Source organism: Mesoplodon densirostris, chromosome 18 (assembly GCF_025265405.1).
Source record: "Mesoplodon densirostris isolate mMesDen1 chromosome 18, mMesDen1 primary haplotype, whole genome shotgun sequence".
Lineage (NCBI taxonomy): Eukaryota > Metazoa > Chordata > Mammalia > Artiodactyla > Ziphiidae > Mesoplodon > Mesoplodon densirostris.
This window is the reverse complement of record NC_082678.1, coordinates 3,273,361-3,292,516: the sequence shown is the minus strand read 5'-3', so window position 1 is coordinate 3,292,516 and position 19,156 is coordinate 3,273,361. Positions and strand designations below refer to the sequence as shown.

At 38.4% G+C, this 19,156-nt stretch overlaps 1 protein-coding gene across 1 annotated transcript in view; it reads right to left on the bottom strand.

The window, feature by feature from the left end:
- The window catches only part of SKAP1 (src kinase associated phosphoprotein 1), a 269,272-nt gene that overhangs the window by 230,048 nt on the left and 20,068 nt on the right, over positions 1-19,156 (bottom strand). The window contains exon 2 of the mRNA XM_060081646.1: positions 12,770-12,875. Coding sequence (XP_059937629.1) covers positions 12,770-12,875 — 106 coding nt within the window. The remainder of the gene's footprint in view (positions 1-12,769; positions 12,876-19,156) is intronic.

The window sequence follows — 19,156 nt, the reverse complement described above, 5'->3', positions numbered from 1 at the left end:
GAGAAATTAAAAATCACTCAGGGCTTCCCTGGTGGCGCAGTGGTTGAGAGTCCGCCTGCCGGTGCAGGGGATGCAGGTTCGTGCCCAGGTCCGGGAAGATCCCACATGTCGCGGAGCGGCTGGGCCCGTGAGCCGTGGCCGCTGAGCCTGTGCGTCCGGAGCCTGTGCTCCGCAATGGGAGAGGCCACAACAGTGAGAGGCCCACGTACCGCAAAAAAAATAATAAATTAAATAAATTAAAAAATAATAATAATAAATAAATAAAAATCACTCAAACTCTACTTTCCAGAAATTACTATCATTAACATTTTGCAGTAATTTTTCAGGCATTTTTTGAAAAAAAAATATATACACAACCAATTTTTTCACTTACAGTATATCTTATCATTCTACATCAATACATCTTCTATAGCATTAATGATTAAATTATCTTCTTTTTTTATGTTTTCCCTTTCAACAGAATGGAGGAGCAGAATAAACTGGAACAGGGAGAAACTTGAAGCAGAGAACCAGAAAAGAGAATTTTGCAGAGCTCTGAGTAAGACTCTATGAGGGCTAAAGTTTAGCCAGTGACAAAGGGAAGAGAAAGGAGAAGACAGATTTAGGATGCAGAATCGATAGGCTTGCTGATGGTTTGCGGAGGGAAGAGAAAGGAGGCAGGAATGACTTCCAGGATTCTGCCTTGGGGGCCAGGACCTAGTGAAAGCAGAAATAGACTTTAGGGGTGAGAAGAATATAAAATAATGAGTTCAGTTCTGGACACCCCATCAGTGAGGATTCTTCTGGCTACAAGTAACAGAAAACCTCACTGGCAGAGGCTTAAATAAGTAGTTCATGTTTCCTTCAAAACAAAAAGTCTGGAGACAAGTGATTCCACTGATGATGCAGGGGCCCAACAATGGCATGAAGGACCTAGGCCCTTCCCTTATTTCTGCTCTAACACCTTAGAGCACAGTAATGTCTTAAGGTGGCTACTGCATTTCAATGTGTTTTTCTTTTTTTTTTTGGTCTCCCAAGCATAAGACTGTCCTGTGAGAGGCTATCAGAAGTTTTCTCCTTATATTTCTTTGGCCAAAACTATATCTTATGTAAACCCTAGACCAACCACTGGCAAAGCAGAATGGCTTTCAGATCATGCGTCATCCCTGGGCTGGTGGGGTTCTGCTGTCCAGGAAGAATGGAGGGTGGCTGCTGGGTAAGCATCCAGCAGGGTCTGCCCCCAGCTTTGTGAAGTTTAGGATATCAATAAGACACCCAAAAGGAGTTGTCCAATATGCTGTATGGTGCCTTGGAGAGAGAAGTGCAGTTGAGCTGTAGAATTAGGAGTCATCCACGTACAGGGGAAGTGTAGAGCTAGGGACATGCATGCAACTGCCTACAATGACTGTGGTGAGAAAAGAGGGAAGCCTGAGGGACAGCAGTGAAGAGGGCAGCGTAGAAAACCAAGCTCAAGCCAGAGCCTAAAATCAGAGTATACATGCAAGGAAGAAGGAAAACCAGGAGAGACTATTATCATGGGGACAAACGGAGGGAGAGATATTTGCTTGTTTGTTTTTACTTTTTGAGGAAAAGGAAGCTATCAATAGTGTCACATGCTGCAGAGAGACCAAATAAGACGAAGATTGAACAGCGTCACCTGGATGTAGCAATTAGCAAGTTACTGGTACTTTGTCAAGAATAACATGATAGGAGCAGAGACTAGATTACAGGGGTCTGAAGAGCGGCCAGAGAAGAAGAAACCGGAAATGGCTAGTCTAGGCTTCTATTTCAAGAAGTGCATCTGTAAAAAAAGAGATACAGGACAGTAGCTAGAGAGGGAATCACTGTGTAGGATGTAATGTTTTTCTTAATATTACGAGAGATTTGAGCATATTTATATGATGAATGGAGAGATGTAATCCGGAGACAAAGGCTAAATTTGAGAAAGAGAAGGTCTCTGGGGGGCAGTGGTAATAGTGGAGTGAAGATGACGACTGTGAGTCACAGCCTCAGTCCTCAAACAGTGTGAGGGAAGACTCCGAACTCAAAAGATGACAGAGAATTGTAAAGCCACGCAGACAAGTCTCAAAAGGGAAGAGGTTTGGGATAAGATTGTATAGTAAAAGTCTAGAAGTGACAGCAAGGAGCTTGAAGGATGCCAACAGCACTTCTGGAAAATGAGCAAGTTCTATTTAAAATGACTGCAAGCAAAACAGTGTCTTGAAGAAGAACCATGTTTTACTTGGGCAGGGATGGAGAAAAGAGGTTGAGGATATCATGGAATTTGATTTTAACAGAACATGGATTCTAGGAAACACAGGGGAAAGGATTAGAAGAGAAGTCCTCAGGAAAGATGAGATGGTGGAGACAAGGAAGGGCAAAGCTTTAGAGGAAGGATGATGACCAAAGGCAGAGGGCTTTCGAAGGATCATGGCTGGAATGACTGGCACCCATGCTCCAAAAGAACTCCAATACATGATGAGCAGCCTTGTAACCTTATACCACAGACTGTTAAAGAATGTTATCACATGAGACGTTTGAAGAGATGGACACCGTCTTTACAAATGGCTCTGTATCCCCCAATGCTCAATAAAAAGAAAGCATCCTATTTCTGGAAAAGAATATGTGGGGTTGGCTACTGAACAGTTCCTTTCATAATATAGAGGGTCTCTTGCTCTAGTGTTTAGCCTAGGACTGGAGAACATATTTATAACAGTTTTCCCCCATTCATTCAACTCACGTTATTGAGCTCATATCACATACCAGTACCATTACAGACCTTTTTTTTTTTAATGAACATCCATGCCTCTAAGGAATTATAATCTCCAGAAATATGTATTCTGAGTTTTAAGAAATTGAATTTAAAAAGAACTTAAAAGTGGTCAGTGGTAGAGCAGGGCTTCTCAAATGTTTGTGTGCATACAAATAATCTTGGGATCTTACGAAAATGCAGATTCTAATCCAGTGGGTCTGATTCAGTGCAGCCTGAGAGTCTACATTTCTAACAGCTTTCCAGGTGATGTTGATGTTGCTGGTCCACGGGCCACTCCTGGAGTCTCAAGAAGCTAAGACTCTAGCAAAAAAGATTTCTTACTTTACCTTTTCCATTTACACTGACCTATAAAGCCCTAAGAATTTTTCCTCTTTTTTTTTCCTTGCTAACTCTCTTATCCATCCTTTTTTTTTTCCTAATAAAAAAGGGGGGTTAGGGTAGAAAACCTTACAAAAAGCTTTTTCTTCTAAGCAACTATTAGCTACACACACCGTTTTCACGAACGTGCCAAACATCTATCTCCTGATCAAATACTTTTGAGGAACCTCTACTATTTCAAACAGGGCACCTAGATATTCAGTAAAAGAATAAAGAGACTGGGAGCGGCAATTAATTCTAGTTATGCCATATGGCAGTATAGAACACTGGCTGGAACCTGAAAACGCAATTTCACAAGTCTTACTTATTCTGAATTTTAATCATTATAGGATCAGCAAACATATGTCTACCAACCTGCTCCATTTACACAAAATTTTAAAGAATAATCACACTGCACACTCAAAAATGATTGGTTTTTCCCAAATGGACTTAAAATTTCTCTCCTACCAGATTCTCAAAATAAAGTAGCTGCTGACAGCTCCAGTTTAATCTCCCTGTTAAATAAAATCTTCAAACAGTACTTTTAACGAATAGCATTGCTTGCTTTCTTACCATTTTCATCATCAGCTCACAATTTTGCACAACTATAATTTTTTCCGGTTCCAGACTCCTCAGACCTGGGGCTGGTTCAGGTGCTGGCCCTCCTGTCCCTGTGAACTCCCTCCATCGTGTCTGTCACTGCTGAGACACCCATCCCCACCACATTCTCTCCATTTCACCTCTCTCCAGAATGGAGACATTATCATTTTCAACACATACTTCATCCCCTGTCCTCTTAGAGCTAAGATACCTTCATCTCCTGTACATCTAATAATTTCAAGATAAGGACAGAAAAAGCAGTTCTTGTTCTGTGAACTTTTGTCTCTGGTGCTTGAGAGACTGTCCTAATATCCCCTGAACATGTTTTAGTGATAACATTTACTGCACCAGGGCCAAAATGATTTTCTGCCACTTTCAATTCTAGTTCAATAAAAGAATAAGAGCTTTGTTTCTAACCTCTGTCATTTTTAATACCATAAAATGATTTTAAAAATGTAAAATTGAGTTCCATTTCCTACTGGACTACCAATCTCATATTAGCTTTCCTTTTATCAAATTTATGAGAAAAGTCAGAAATTGCCTTTCCTTAAAAAAGATCAAAATTTCAGGATCTCCTGGGCAGAATGCTTGAATTGAATTTCAGCTCTCAATAATTGCTGGCCTGGAAGTTTTAAAGAAGTATAAAAGTTAGATACTTAAAGTTAGTAATGCCAGAAATAAAAAACTGGAGGATTATCCCTAAGTTTACTATCATCCAGAAATAATAAAGTTATTCTCAGAAAATTATCATCCTAAAAAATCACAAACATGTTTATTACATTTCCAAATTGAGGAAGTCTATGGTTTTCTGAAACAATGGTGAATGAAGTCCATGGTTTCTGAACTGCAAAGTGAAACAAATAATGTTTTTTGAAACATCATATTATAAAATGTTTCAAATATGCATAAAAGGTGAAAGAACACCAATTTATGTGTATACCCACAACCTAGACTCTATGATTCACATTTTGTTATATTTGTTTTGTCACTTACCCATCCGTCCATCTTTTTTGTTGTTGTTTATATCTGTATCTATATATATATTTTTTAACATCTTTATTGGAGTATAATTGCTTTACATTGTTGTGTTAGTTGTTGCTGTATAACAAAGTGAATCAGCTATACATATACATATATCCCTATATCCCCTCCCTCTTGCGTCTCCCTCCCACCCTCCCTATCCCACCCCTCTAGGTGGTCACAAAGCACTGGGCTGATCTCCCTGTGCTATGCAGCTGCTTCCCACGAGCTATCTATTTTACATTTGGTAATGTATACATGTCAATGCCACTCTCTCACTTCGTCCCAGCTTACCCTTCCCCCTCCCCGTGTCCTCAAGTCCATTCTCTACGTCTGCGTCTTTATTCCTGTCCTCCCCCTAGGTTCTTCAGAACCTTTTTTTTTTTTTAGATTCCATATATATGTGTTAGCATACAGTATTTGTTTTTCTCTTTCTGACTTACTTCACTCTGTATGACAGACTCTAGGTCCATCCACCTCATTACAAATAACTCAATTTCGTTTCTTTTTATGGCTGAGTAATATTCCACTGTATATATGTGCCACATCTTCTTTATCCATTCATCTATCGCCATCCATCTTGTTTTTGATGCATTCCAAAATAAACTGCAGACATTGCTACACTCTAGAATGTGTATATAATTAACTAAACTTCAATATTTATTTACAGTTCCTTTAAACCAACGAGCTTTTGAAAGATGCCAATTCCTTTTTTTTTTGTAATGGCTTGGCTAAGTAAACTATGCAACCAATTAGAAATTCTACATTCTAAATCCTAATTTTTTATTAATTCTCCTACTTTGAGTAATTTCTCGTATCTCAGTTCTCTCATTAACAAAAGAACAAAGGCACTTGGTCGACATGGTATAAAATCTTGATTACCAAATTGTAAAATGGACCTTGTGGTTATGGCAGAATTCACAAATGAGAGACACTAACTAATATAACTTAGAGAAATAGCTTATTGGAGATTATCCAACTTTATGTGGGCATAAAGTTTTCTGTAAATTATAATGAGAACTCAACAAGGCTCACAAACTCAGGAGGGATCTTGAGTTTGAGCATTTAATGATAATGCATCTTATATAAGCCACACTGTATCCAAGATAAAACCATCTGAGGCTGGATTATTGAAGACTGAGTCACTCCAAGTGGGAATTTCATAACCAAGCACTAGCATCAAATTGGAACTTTCTTGGCTTTGCAAAGCCGTAGTATTACTGGCTTGTAAACTCCCTATTAGTTAACTACAGTAAGAGCTGCCACAGGGATAGCTGCCCCTTCCTTTATGAGCTGCTTGTTCCCCTACACTGATTTTTTTTTCTTTTGGAAGATTGGCCCTGGAAGGGGCATCCTTTGAAGCCTGAAGAATCAAAGCTGCTGCAAAGCACTGCTGAGAGTTTCGAAAGAAATATGAAGAAACTACATTGGACCTGGGGCGACAGGCTGAGATCTTCCCAAACAGGTCAGCAGTTGGTCTGTAAAATATTCCCATTGCCAAGGAGGCAGTGACATCTTGTGTAAATCAAAAATGAAAACCCTAAGATATCTCATTTCCATTTTAAATGCATGGGGGTTGAATATGGATATCCAGCACTCAAGAAGTTCCTGTGGGATTGATTTTTTTCCCATCTTCTCTGAGCCCTTTGCTGAGCGTAATAAGGACCGCATTTCATTATCAACCCTGCTAGCGCTGCACTTCAGGGAGACTAGATGAGGCTACACAGTGGGAGAGAAGATCTGGTTTCCAGAGAAGAAATGATTCACATGGTGTGGTTATAAAAACCCACTTTAGGCCCAACTCATTTGCAACAGAATCATGAAATAAAATTAAATCCCAAGGAAATGAAATTTCCTGCATCATTTTGCAAATTAAAAAAAAAAAGAGAAAAATCATAGTGATACCATAAAAGAAATCAAATAGAGGTTTCAAGGTTTGGTTGGTAATGTTTGCATTTTTGTAACATTTGGAAAAAAATAATTCCAAACAACATTTGGGGGGAGGCAACTTAAAAAGAAAACACAAGATCATGGTTAGGAGAATCTTCAATTGAATCAGTCAATGTCATAGAAAAAACAGAACAAAGAGTTTGGCTCCTGAAAGCTGACCCAGTGCTCTTGCATTTCTCTTCCCTTTGCTCCAGTTTCAGTGTAACACAGGAAGTGGATACAGAGTGGATCTATAATAGCAATAAGAGAAAACAAGCAAATAAGAGAAAACCACAACCAGGAAGGCCTCACGCCACAAGTTTCTGGAGATCCACAAATAAGATGAATACAGAGAGGCATTTTTTTTCCAGTGGCTTTCTATAAGCAGAGAAAATAATACAGCACTGGGACAAAAGACTAGCTCCAGATCAAATGAGACTTAAAATCAAGGCCAAAGTAAACAGTGGTAAAATGAAGACAATAATTTCATATAAATGATCTTTTCACACAATGTATGAATTAAGAGCCCCCATTTACAGACAGATAGAAAATCTTCTAGTATTAAAAAATTGACACCAAGGATTTTCTGAGACCTTCCAAGACAAATCCATTTTGAGTAGATAATAGGAATGTGCCCAAGTGTTCATGATGGCTATAATTCTATCAAGAGTAAAGCAAATTTCAGCAACCTAACTATATTGCTAAAGAGTAAGTGCTCAGCTTATTATTCTAATGGGTCAGTCCAACCTGAAGGGTGTAAGCTCAGTTATCTGCCTGCCTCCCAGGTCTCATTTCAAAATTCCTTTCACTCTAGATAGAACATTTTTTTCTGTTTAATAAGTACAGTACTGGGAATTATTAATAAAAAGGTTTGAAAGGAACAAGCTTTTTTTAAAAAAAAAAACCCACTTACTAAAAAATTATATATCACAGTTACTTATATATAAAATATTTATTTTATGGGATGACCAAAGGGAGAGGCTTCTGCCCACTAATACCACCATAATAGCCCAGTGTAGAAGAAAACAAAAATGGATCAATTTAATCTTAAAGCTGGTACCAAATCCAAGAAACCTGAATAAGTGAAAGAATAAACAAAATAATCATCATCATAAAATTAAAAGGAGAGTTACACATTTCAAGGCTGCTTTGAAAGTACAGGAGACTTGCTATGAAAGAACATATAATAAAATGATCTTCCTTTCCAGGTTAAGCCAAGAGACCAACAGCAGGTATTATTATATGTCTCTCCTGTAGAGCATTTCAGACTAAAAGAGCAACAAATATAACCCCTCACTACCCCCAGTAAGTATATCTCCAAAAATCTTTAACACAATTGTGAAATCTCAACATACACTCACTAATTAACAGAAAACTGGTACAGGAATTTGGCATACAATTGATCAGTTTGAAGCCCTGAAGTTGTTGTGGGTTTTTGTTTTCTTTCTTGGTTAAGGATGAGAGACAGGGATAGGACTGAAAAAGGAAGAAATGAATTTTTAACCTTCAAGATGTGGTCAAATTATTGCTATGACTTCTGAGCCTTTTCAGAGCTCTTTAAACTCAGATGGATTGCACAAGTACCTACTACTCTTTTTTTTTTTTTTTTTCTGTGTTGGCACTGAAACTCCAGTGTAGCAAAACGAACAACAGAAAGAGATGTTATAAGCAAATATTTAAACCTGTAACACAGAGGTACCAACAACACATTCCACATTTCTTCTCTTGATAAGCACACTTCATTTGAATGTTTTTTGTTTGGGGCTTTTTAGCTCAATAACCGGCACTTGGGAAAAGTAACACTCTCTGTGTAATTAATGGTAATGATATTTAGTCTACCACTTCGAAAATCTTTTGCTCCCAAGAGTTATACTGGACTAACTTTGGACTAACTCCTTGTCTTTCTTCCTACAATACAAAGACACAAGGACAATATATTCTTAAACTAAATCCTGTTTTAAAGCTCAATCCATGTTAAGCTGACAAGAAAAACTCGGAATTCCCAAAAAGAACTGGAATTATTTTTATGATATTTTTACCAATGTATCATGTTTCATGCAGAGCTGTATGCTAACCACCCACAATGAGACATGTTCGAGATATTCTTTCAGTCTGTACTTTAAAAGTCCTGGTTTTGTGGGTTTTGTGCCCTAATCCTGTTACATCGTTATTTCTTTCTTTCTTTCCATTTCAATATGCTACTAATCTACCTGTCTCTTTTTGGAACTCCTTTAAATTTCACAAAAGGAAACAATACTCCCCGTTTGTTTCCATTGGCTCTGGCCTTCACTTCCAACAGTGAGCATAAATGACTAGCTGTTCCAAAATGAGCCACCAAGAGAGAATTTATTCCTACCTCCGTAATAAAAATATTCTATTTTCTTCATCCCTCCCCTGACTCTCAATGTATTCTTGCTGTCAGATGGCCTCCCCTGAATCAAACTTAAGAAATGCTCAACTGTTTCTGCAAATGCATAAGAACGCCATCAAACATCTGAGTGTAGATCAAGTCTGCTTCATTCCAGGTGTCTCACAGCTGGTGCTGGTACTGCAGTGACCACCATCATAAAACAGCAGGAGCCTCTGCCTGGCTTTCATCCTAATCATTCTCTAAAGAGCTCAGTGAAAACTTGGACTCAGAAAGTGAAAGCCGTTAGTTTTAGGGAGAAGGTTTAAATGAGGAGGCAGTTTGAAGAAGAGCAATGAACATCGCAGCTCAGGACATCAAATACCACAACAGGACTTCATTTCCTTGGACTTACAGAAATCGTTATCCTTTTTTTATTTTGTCTTACATGAAAAACATTACCCTTCATTGGTAACACTTTTAAGCACCGCCCCCCAAAAAACCTATGAAGATAGAACTACAGATATGATTTTAAGTCTGGGAGGACAGAGAATAGTGAAGCTACCTGTACTGAAAAACAGATGAGCACTTGGAGGACATCCATGACTCGACACAACTGTCATTTCCTGGGGTCGGTCACTCTGGGCAACAGAAGGGTGGCAAATGGCACATAACAACTGTGATGGAGTCAGATGCTTTGATTTACAGTGAGTCCACAGCCATGCAAACAGCACTGAATTCTGAGCCACCATAAAAATTAGGGCCAAGCCCCTAGAATTTACCAAGAATCAGAGCCAGTGCTATTTTCACTTCTCTCAACCCTTTTCATTCTCGAGCAGTACAGTGTTGAGGAAAGAATTAAAGGGATTAAAGCGAGGACACAACAAAGATAGAGTGGAAAGTTGGGGGAGGAATATATGTATGTATGGTATTTATATTTATCTAGTGTCTTTCCCAGATTATCCTGCTAGATTTCTTACCCACCTTCCAAATAAGCCGTAATGTGCCAAATCAATAGTTTTATACAGGTTCCTACCCTCCCCCACAAATTTACCAAACCCCTAAAATTTTATTGCTTTAATATGACTAAAGATAAAACTTTTTAAGTGACTTTAATTCTTTTGATGCTACTTGGCAACTTGCCATATACATTTAACTCTCAAGTTTGATGACTTCCAAATTTCTTTTCACACCCAGCCTCTGGGAAAGATACAACTTCCACACAAAAAAGTAAATGTGGCTGGCATTGTACCAACTTTCAGTGCTTTCAAACCAGCTGGTATCAATACAGGCATAACATCAACCAGCTATATGGGGCTACAGATGCAACGTGGCTGAAAAAGAGGATTCAGTAAGACAAGGGTTACATTAACGGGATGATGATTGAATGGACAAATGTAAGACAATTTCAAACAGCTTGCCAAGGGAAAGCCTCATTTTTCCATTTTCTTGTACAGTATCTAATTTCTGGCTCCTCATTTCCTCCTGATCTGATAATTATGAAATTCTAAATAAAGTGTCATCTTTCTTGCAACAAATCAATGAACAGAAAGCTCCCATCAACAATGCAGATGTTTCCTAAAACTCCTGCTGATTATTTCCTGAATGTCTATCCCACAAACCACACAGCAAGTCCTTTGAGAACAAGGAACCCTCTCTACCTCATAACAAATACAGCTTCTAAGTGTGCGAGCATGGGTATGTGTGTATGAGCGTGTGTATGCACTTAAAAAGAGGACTAAGAAGTAATATGTAAGTGATAACAGTGAGTCACCACAAAATCACCTTGTATTATCAATTTCAGATTGAAATTTAGTCCTTTCCAAGTTCCGTGGTACAAATATGGGAAAGGAGAATTCCTACTCATGTATATTTGTCTCTACAGCTGCAGTAAAATTGTTTTTACATTCCTTATCACAGATTTATACCATTAACACCATTAAATGGTATCACCGTCTATACCATGAATACAATATACACAATTATATTATGGGCAACCCTCTCCCTTTAATACAGTTTAAAATAATTCTACTTTTGTTCTTCATGCCATCCTTATAATAATCCTAAAATACAAAGGTCAACTTTGTATTAAAAAAATAAAAAATTCTATAAGTTACTAACTGAGCCTTCAGGTACACAACGAAGCCTAAACATATCTACTAATAAAGCAACATTATGGGGAAGTTTGTTTTAAACACTCTTCCAGCCTACCATAAATTATAGATATTCTCATTTTGCAAAAAGCTCCCATCTTTTGCATTCTGTTTGTTTCAATTATTCAGGGCAACCCAGGCTGATAATTACACAGTCCCCAGTTGCTGAGTAAAAGTGATGTTTAATTAGCCAGCAGGAAAGATCGATTAAGATCCAGCAGGGCATCTTGAGAGGTTCTCTCACATTCCTGGAAGGAATATATTCTGGCTGTGCCCTTTGAAAGGATAAAACTCCTTGCTTGCTTCTAAGGAGTTTCAATGAGGCTTCTAAAGTAGATGCTAAGATTGGTCAGCCACACAAATTAAATTCCAGGTATAAGGACTTTCCTGGTGGCCCAGTGGTTAAGACTCCGTGCTCCCAGGCTTCCCTGGTGGCGCAGGGGATAAAGAATCTGCCTGCCTATGCAGGGGACACAGGTTCGATCCCTGGTCCGGGAAGATCCCACATGCCGTGGAGCAACTAAGTCTGTGTGCCACAACTACTGAGCCTGCACTCTAGAGCCCATGAGCCACAACTACTGAAGCCCACGTGCCACAACTACTGAAGCCCATGTGCCTGGAGCCTGTGCTCCGCAACAGGAGAGGCCACCTCAATGGGAAGCCCGCGCACTGCAACGAAGAGTAGCCACTGCTCGCTGCGGCTAGAGAAAGCCCGCGTGCGGCAACTAAGACCCAACACAGTCAAACAACAACAACAAAAAACAAACTTTGTGCTCCCAACGCGGGGAACTAAAATCCCACACGGTGCAGCCAAAAAAACAAACAAAAAACCAAATCCCAGGCATATCCCTGCAGTTGCTCTCCCTTTACTAAGAGTACTCAGTTCAAACATTCTGAATCACATTGCCTCCAAGTTGGAAAACACGTAAAGTAACACTCTTATCCCCAACTCTCGTTCAGTTACCACATTTCAAGCAAGAGGTGGTCGGGAAATATACTGTAAAGGAAAATTTTTATTTCTTCCACCATCAAGCAAGTGTATGCATCTGTCAGGTGCTCACATTCTAAAAGGTACAAATTAGGTCAGGGCTTTTAATTTAAAAAAACCAAAAACTTAATGAGCATGATATTCCAATCAGTCTGAGACTAAGACATTCTACTGTGCTCAGAGAATCAACTAGATAAGTCCAGTTTAAGTTTTCTATTAGGAAAGGAGATGTGGATATAAAATCAAGACCAAAAATCCTAACAAAAATTACCTCATACTGTTTAACATCTTCCCTTTCAGTAATTTGGACAATCATAAATATTTAGCTTTTCACACATTTTGCAAAAGTGTTCAATAAAGACTAACATAACAATCCAAAGCTGAAAGCAGGATAGTTTTTTTAACATAATTATCAAAATATTTCCATTTTGGTAAACTACCCTAAATATGCCTGCCTACCTCCAATGCAATTCAGTACACATTTATTAAGCCTCTACCAAGTATAAAGAATTATGATAGGTGTGTCTTACTTTGCTAATTTATATACAATTAAAGTAGATTTTACTGATTATAAATTGTTTTAAAGCTTATGAAGAAGAATAATGGAACCAGTTTATACAAACCTAGCTTTGATTTGCTGCAAGCCCCGTAGAATATGGTCTCTGTTGTCCCTTGCACCAGCACTGAGGTTCTCATTCCGCAAAACTTCTCCCAGGAACTCCTCAGTATCTAAAAGAAAAGGAAAGTTGATCAATGGAAAAGAAAAAGTAATAAGGGAGAAGGAGGAAAATCTGAAGGACTAAGAAATGGGTATTACTTTCTCTTTAAAAACTTTAAAGTTGCACAACGAGGTGAATGTAATTAATGCCACAGAACTGTACACTTAATAGTGGTTAAAATGGTAAATTTTATGTATATATTTCACCAGAATAAAAAATAAACAAAACTTTATATATGCCTGTAAATGACATTTTCTGATAATCCAAGACCTTGCTATGAATTTAGAAAGTTAATGCATATATTAACCATAAGAAATAATTATTTTCTAAACCATCTTAAAGAAATATTTAAATATTAATTATCACCGATGGCAGAGGATGGACTGTCAGTTTTATAAACATGTAAACATTACAAACAAGTCACAAGCCAACAGAAGCTAGAGAGAAATACCAGTAAATAGAACTGAAATTTAAAATAGAGCTGGGGCCTCCCTGGTGGCGCAAGTGGTTGAGAGTCCGCCTGCCGATGCAGGGGATACGGGTTCGTGCCCCGGTCTGGGAGGATCCCATGTGCCGCGGAGCGGCTGGGCCCGTGAGCCATGGCCGCTGAGCCTGCGCGTCCGGAGCCTGCGCGTCCGGAGCCTGTGCTCCGCAGCGGGGGAGGCCACAGCAGTGAGAGGCCCGCATACCGCAAAAAAAAAAAAATAATAAATAAATAAATAAATAAATAAATAAATAAATAAATAAAATAGAGCTGAACTGCAAAATCAAGAACAAAAAGGGCAGGCATTCAAAGAAGAAAAATTAATCAGCAGATGCATCATTAATGAAAATGACAATGCAACCAATTGAAGGAACCCACATGGAAAAGAAAAAATGTGTCCAAGAGGAGGAAACTGCAACTATGTGAGCATAATTATATATTATTTCTATACATGATAGAAATATATAATATGGAACAAATGATGTTATGTTGAAAGAAATTGGGGGGGCATTTACAAATTTTCAAAGACAAAATACACTGATAATGATTATAATTGCCAGAAATGCTAGCTATACACTTTATTATGCATAAAAGAATTATAATCCCTAAAAAGCATATAAATAACATGGTTAAAATTTTCCACTTCCAAAAATATGAAACTGTATTATATATACTATCAAGATAATGTTATGAATTTATACAGTTGGGTTACATAAGCATACTTAAAATTTTGTTTTACATTCACACCACTCAACAACACCAAACAAAAAAATCTTAGATAGCCATTACAAGAACTTCTGATGGGGTATAAGATGTACTTTTGATGAAGTTCTGGAAATAAAAATTTCACTGAGGACCACCATCAACTTCCAAGACCTGCATCACATTTATTGCATATGTCATTTAATAGGTTCCTCCAAGTTCCTCTAACGGCTAAAGAATGAAAAAATGAGAAGTTTAATTAAAAGGTAAAAAAAAATGCTATCAAATAATGTAATATACCATATTAACAGGATAAAGGACAAAGACCATGTGATCATCTCAATAGATGCAGAAAAAGCATTTGACAAAATTCAACAGCACTTCATGATAAAAAAACACTCAACAAACTAGGAATAGAAGGAAATTTCCTCAGCCTCATAAAGACCATCTACAAAAAACCCACTAACATCACAATGGTGTGTGAAAATTAATAAATAGAACCCTCATTTTAAGTAAGTCAGGATACCAGAAGAGGGAGTGCTCACGCCCTACCCATAGATGTCAATTGCAGACTCAATAGGAAGAGATGTACCTTTGTATCTTCAACAGGAAGAATGTTGATACTTTACTACCCAGAAGGAGGAAGGAAAAATTTCTCCTTGCCCTGCAAGAGCCCAGCCAATGAGAGACTGTTACACAACTCAGCCAATGAAAAGCCATTACACTTTGAACTCCCAGTTTTCTCCAATGGACTCTTGGTTTATAATAGCCCCTCCCAACTCCTTCTTCTCCTCTATAAAAGAAAGTTCCTCTCTTTTGTTCTCTGGATTTGCCTGTGGATCACCATAGATTGCACGTCCTGAATTGCAAGTCTTTGCTGTTCCCAAATAAACCCATTTTGCTGGTAAAATAACTGGTTATTTGATTGTTTTAGGTCAACAAGTGAAAGACTGAATGCTTCCTCCCTGCTTCTAAGATCAGCAGCAAGACAAGCTGCCTCCTCTCACCACTTATACTTAACATTGTACTGGTGCTGGCCAGGGCAATTATGGAAGAAATGAAATTAAAAGAGTCTAAATTAGAAAGGAAGAGGTAAAACTATCTCTACTTGCAGATGACATAATCTTGTATATAGAAAACCCTAAGGAATCCATTGAAACACTATTAGGTCTAACAAATGAGTTCAGTAAGTTTGCAGGATACAAGATTAATACACAAAAATCAGTTGTAATGGGACTTCCCTGGTGGTCCAGTGGTTAAGAATCCACCTTCCAATGCAGGGGACGCGGGTTTGATCCCTGGTTGGGGAACTAAGATCCACATGCTGCAGGGCAACTAAGCCCGCACGCCACAACTAGAGAAGCCCGCGTGCTGCAATGAAGACTCAGTGCAGCCCATAAATAAATATTTTTAAAAATCAGTTGTATTTCTATATAGTAGCAACGAAAAAATGAAAATTAAATTAGGAAACTTCCATTTAAGATAACGTAAAACAGAATTAAATACTTAGGAATAAATTTAGCAAAAGAACTATAAAACTTAAACTCTGAAAACTACAAAATATTATTGAAAGAAATTAATGGCCTAAATAAATGGGAAGAATCTCATGTTCATATATGAGACTTACTGCTATTAATATGGGAATATTTCCATATTAATCTAAAGATTCAATGCAATCTCTATAAAAATCTCATCTGGCTTTTTTGCAGAAATTGACAAGCTAATCCTATGATTCATTTGGAAATCCAAGAGACCCAGAATATCCAAAACAATTTTGAAAAAGAAGAACAAATTTGGAGGATTCACATTTTCTGATTTGAAAGCTCACTACACAGCAACAGTAATCAAGACAATACAATACTGGCATAAAAACAAACACACAGGTCAAAGGAAAAGAACTGGGAATTTAGAAGTAACCCCTCACATTTATAGTCAATAAATTTTTGATAAGGATGTGAAGACAATTCAATGGAAAAGAATAGTTTTTCAACAAATGGTGCTGGAACAACTGAATATCCACATGCAAAAAAATGAAGTTGGACAGCTACCTCACACAATATACAAAAATTAACTCAAAATGGATCACATTTTGAGTTAATAAAAAGTAAAAGCTAAAACTATTAGAAGAAAATAGGCATAAATCCTTGTGACCTTGGACTAGATAATAGTTTCTTAGATATGATGCCAAAAGAACAAGCAACAAAAGAAAAAATTGGACATCAAAAATGAAAAACTATTGGGGACTACTCTGGTGGTCCTGTGGTTAAGACTTCACCTTCCAATGCAGGTGGTGCGGATTCGATCCCTGCTCGGGGAGCTAAAATCCCATATGCCTCACAGCCAAAACACCAAAACATAAAACAGAAGCATATTGTAACAAATTCAATAAAGACTTTAAAAAATGAAAAACTATTGTGGTTCAAAGGGTGCTATCAAGAAAGTGAGAAAAATTTTGCAAATCATATATCCGATAGGAGACATATGCAGAAATATAAAAAGCTCTTACAACTCAATAATAAAAAGACAAATAACCCAGTCTTAAAACAAGCAGAGGATCTAAACAGACATTTATCCAAAGAAGATATACAAATGACCAATAACAAATGAAAAGATGCTCAACATCAGTTGATACCAGGAGAATGAACTACAATGAAGTACCACTTTACATCCACTAGGATGGCTACAGTTAAGAAGATGGACAATAACAAGTGCTGTCAAAGATGGAGAGAAATTAGGACCCTCATACATTGCCAGTGGGAATATAAAATGGTGCCGCCATTTTGTAAATGTCTGGCAGTTCCTCAAAAGGCTGAACAGAGAGTTACCAAATGACCAAGCAATTCCACCACTAGATATTACCCAAGAGAAATGAAAACAGGTGTTCAAACAAAAACTTGTACACAAATGTTCATAGCAGCATTATTTTTTTAAACATCTTTATTGGAGTATAATTGCTTTACAGTGTTGTGTTAGTTTCTGATGTATAACAAAGTGAATCAGCTATTTGTATACATATATCCCCATATCCCTTCCCTCTTGCATCTCCCTCCCACCCTCCCTATCCCACCCCTCTAGGTGGTCACAAAGCACCGAGCTGATCTCCCTGTGCCATGCAGCTGCTTCTCACTAGCTTTCTATTTTACACTTGGTAGTGTATATATGTCCATGCCACTCTCTCACTTCATCCCAGCTTACCCTTCCCCCTCCCCATGTCCTCAAGTCCATTCTCTACATCGACGTCTTTATTCCTGTCCTGCCCCTAGGTTCATCAGAACCTTTTTTTTTTCCAGATTCCATATATATGTGTTAGCATACGGTATTTGTTTTTCTCTTTCTGACTTACTTCACTCTGTATGACAGATTCTAGGTCCATCCACCTCCCTACAAATAACTCAGTTTTGTTTCTTTTTATGGCTGAGTAATATTCCATTGTATATATGTGCCACATCTTCTTTATCCATTCATCTGTTGATGGACACTTAGGTTGCTTTCATGTCCTGGCTATTGTAAATAGTACTGCAATGAACACTGTGGTACATGTCTCTTTTTGAAATATGGTTTTCTCAGGGTATATGCCCAGGAGTGGGATTGCTGGGTCATATGGTAGTTCTATTTTTCGTTTTTTAAGGAACCTCCATAGTGGAGGTTCCTCAAACATAGCCACTGTTCTCCATAGTGGCTGTATAAATTTCCATTCCCACCAACAGTGCAAGAGGGTTCCCTTTTCTCCACACCCTCTCCAACATTTCTTGTTTGTAGATTTTTTGATGATGGCCATTCTGACCGGTGTGAGGTGATACCTCATTGTAGTTTTGATTTGCATTTCTCTAATGATTAGTGATGTTGAACATCCTTTCATGTGTTTGTTGGCAATCTGTATATCTTCTTTGGAGAAATGTCTATTTAGGTCTTCTGAGCAGCATTACTCTTTTTTTTTTTTTTTTTTTTTTTTTGCGGTATGCAGGCCTCTCACTGTTGTGGCCTCCCCCGTCGCGGAGCACAGGCTCCGGACGCGCAGGCTCCGGACGCGCAGGCTCAGCGGCCATGGCTCACGGGCCCAGCCGCTCCGCGGCATATGGGATCCTCCCAGACCGGGGCACGAACCCGTATCCCCTGCATCGGCAGGCGGACTCTCAACCACTTGCGCCACCAGGGAGGCCCAGCATTACTCTTAATAGCCAATATGTGGACAAAACCCAAATGTCCATCGGCTGATGAACAGATAAATAAAATATGGCATATTTATACAATGGAATATTATTCAGCAATAAAAAATGAAATGCTACAATACAAATAAATCTCTGAAATCATTATTTCACCAAACAAAAGAAACGAGTCACAAGGGCTACGTATTGTATAATTCCATTTACATGAACTATACAGGATAGGCAAAAATCTATAGAAACAGAAAGTAGGTTAGTGGATGCCTAGGGCTGTGGGAGAACTGGAGGCAGATTGGAGAATGAAAGCTAAGTTTTCTTTGGGGATGATTAAAATGTTCTAAAATTTACCTTGGTGATGATTGCACAACTCTGTGAATACTATACTAAAAGCCATTGGATTGTACACTTTAAATGGGTAGGGTGTATGGCATACGAACTATATCTCAATGAAGCTATTAAAAAATATAAATGGGGCTTCCCTGGTGGCACAGTGGTTGAGAGTCTGTCTGCCGATGCAGGGGACAGGGGTTTGTGCCCTGGTCCAGGAGGATCCCACATGCGCGGAGCGGCTGGGCCCGTGAGCCATGGCCACTGAGCCTGCGCATCCGGAGCCTGTGCTCCGCAATGGGAGATGCCACAACAGTAAGAGGCCCGCATACCACAAAAAAACAAACAAAAAAAAGAATGTATAAATGAACAAATTACAACATCTACGCATATCCTTCTGAAATTTCAAAACTGATGGAAAATGAAAACATTCCTCAAGCACCGACATGGAAAAAAATAAGTAGTCTACAAAATAAGAGTCAAAATGGCCTCTCCACAAAATAAGCACTAGAAGATGAAAGTTTTACAGTGCTTTAAAGGAAAAATACTGTGCTCAAGAATTCTAAGCAGGGCTTCCCTGGTGGCGCAGTGGTTGGGAGTCTGCCTGCCGATGCA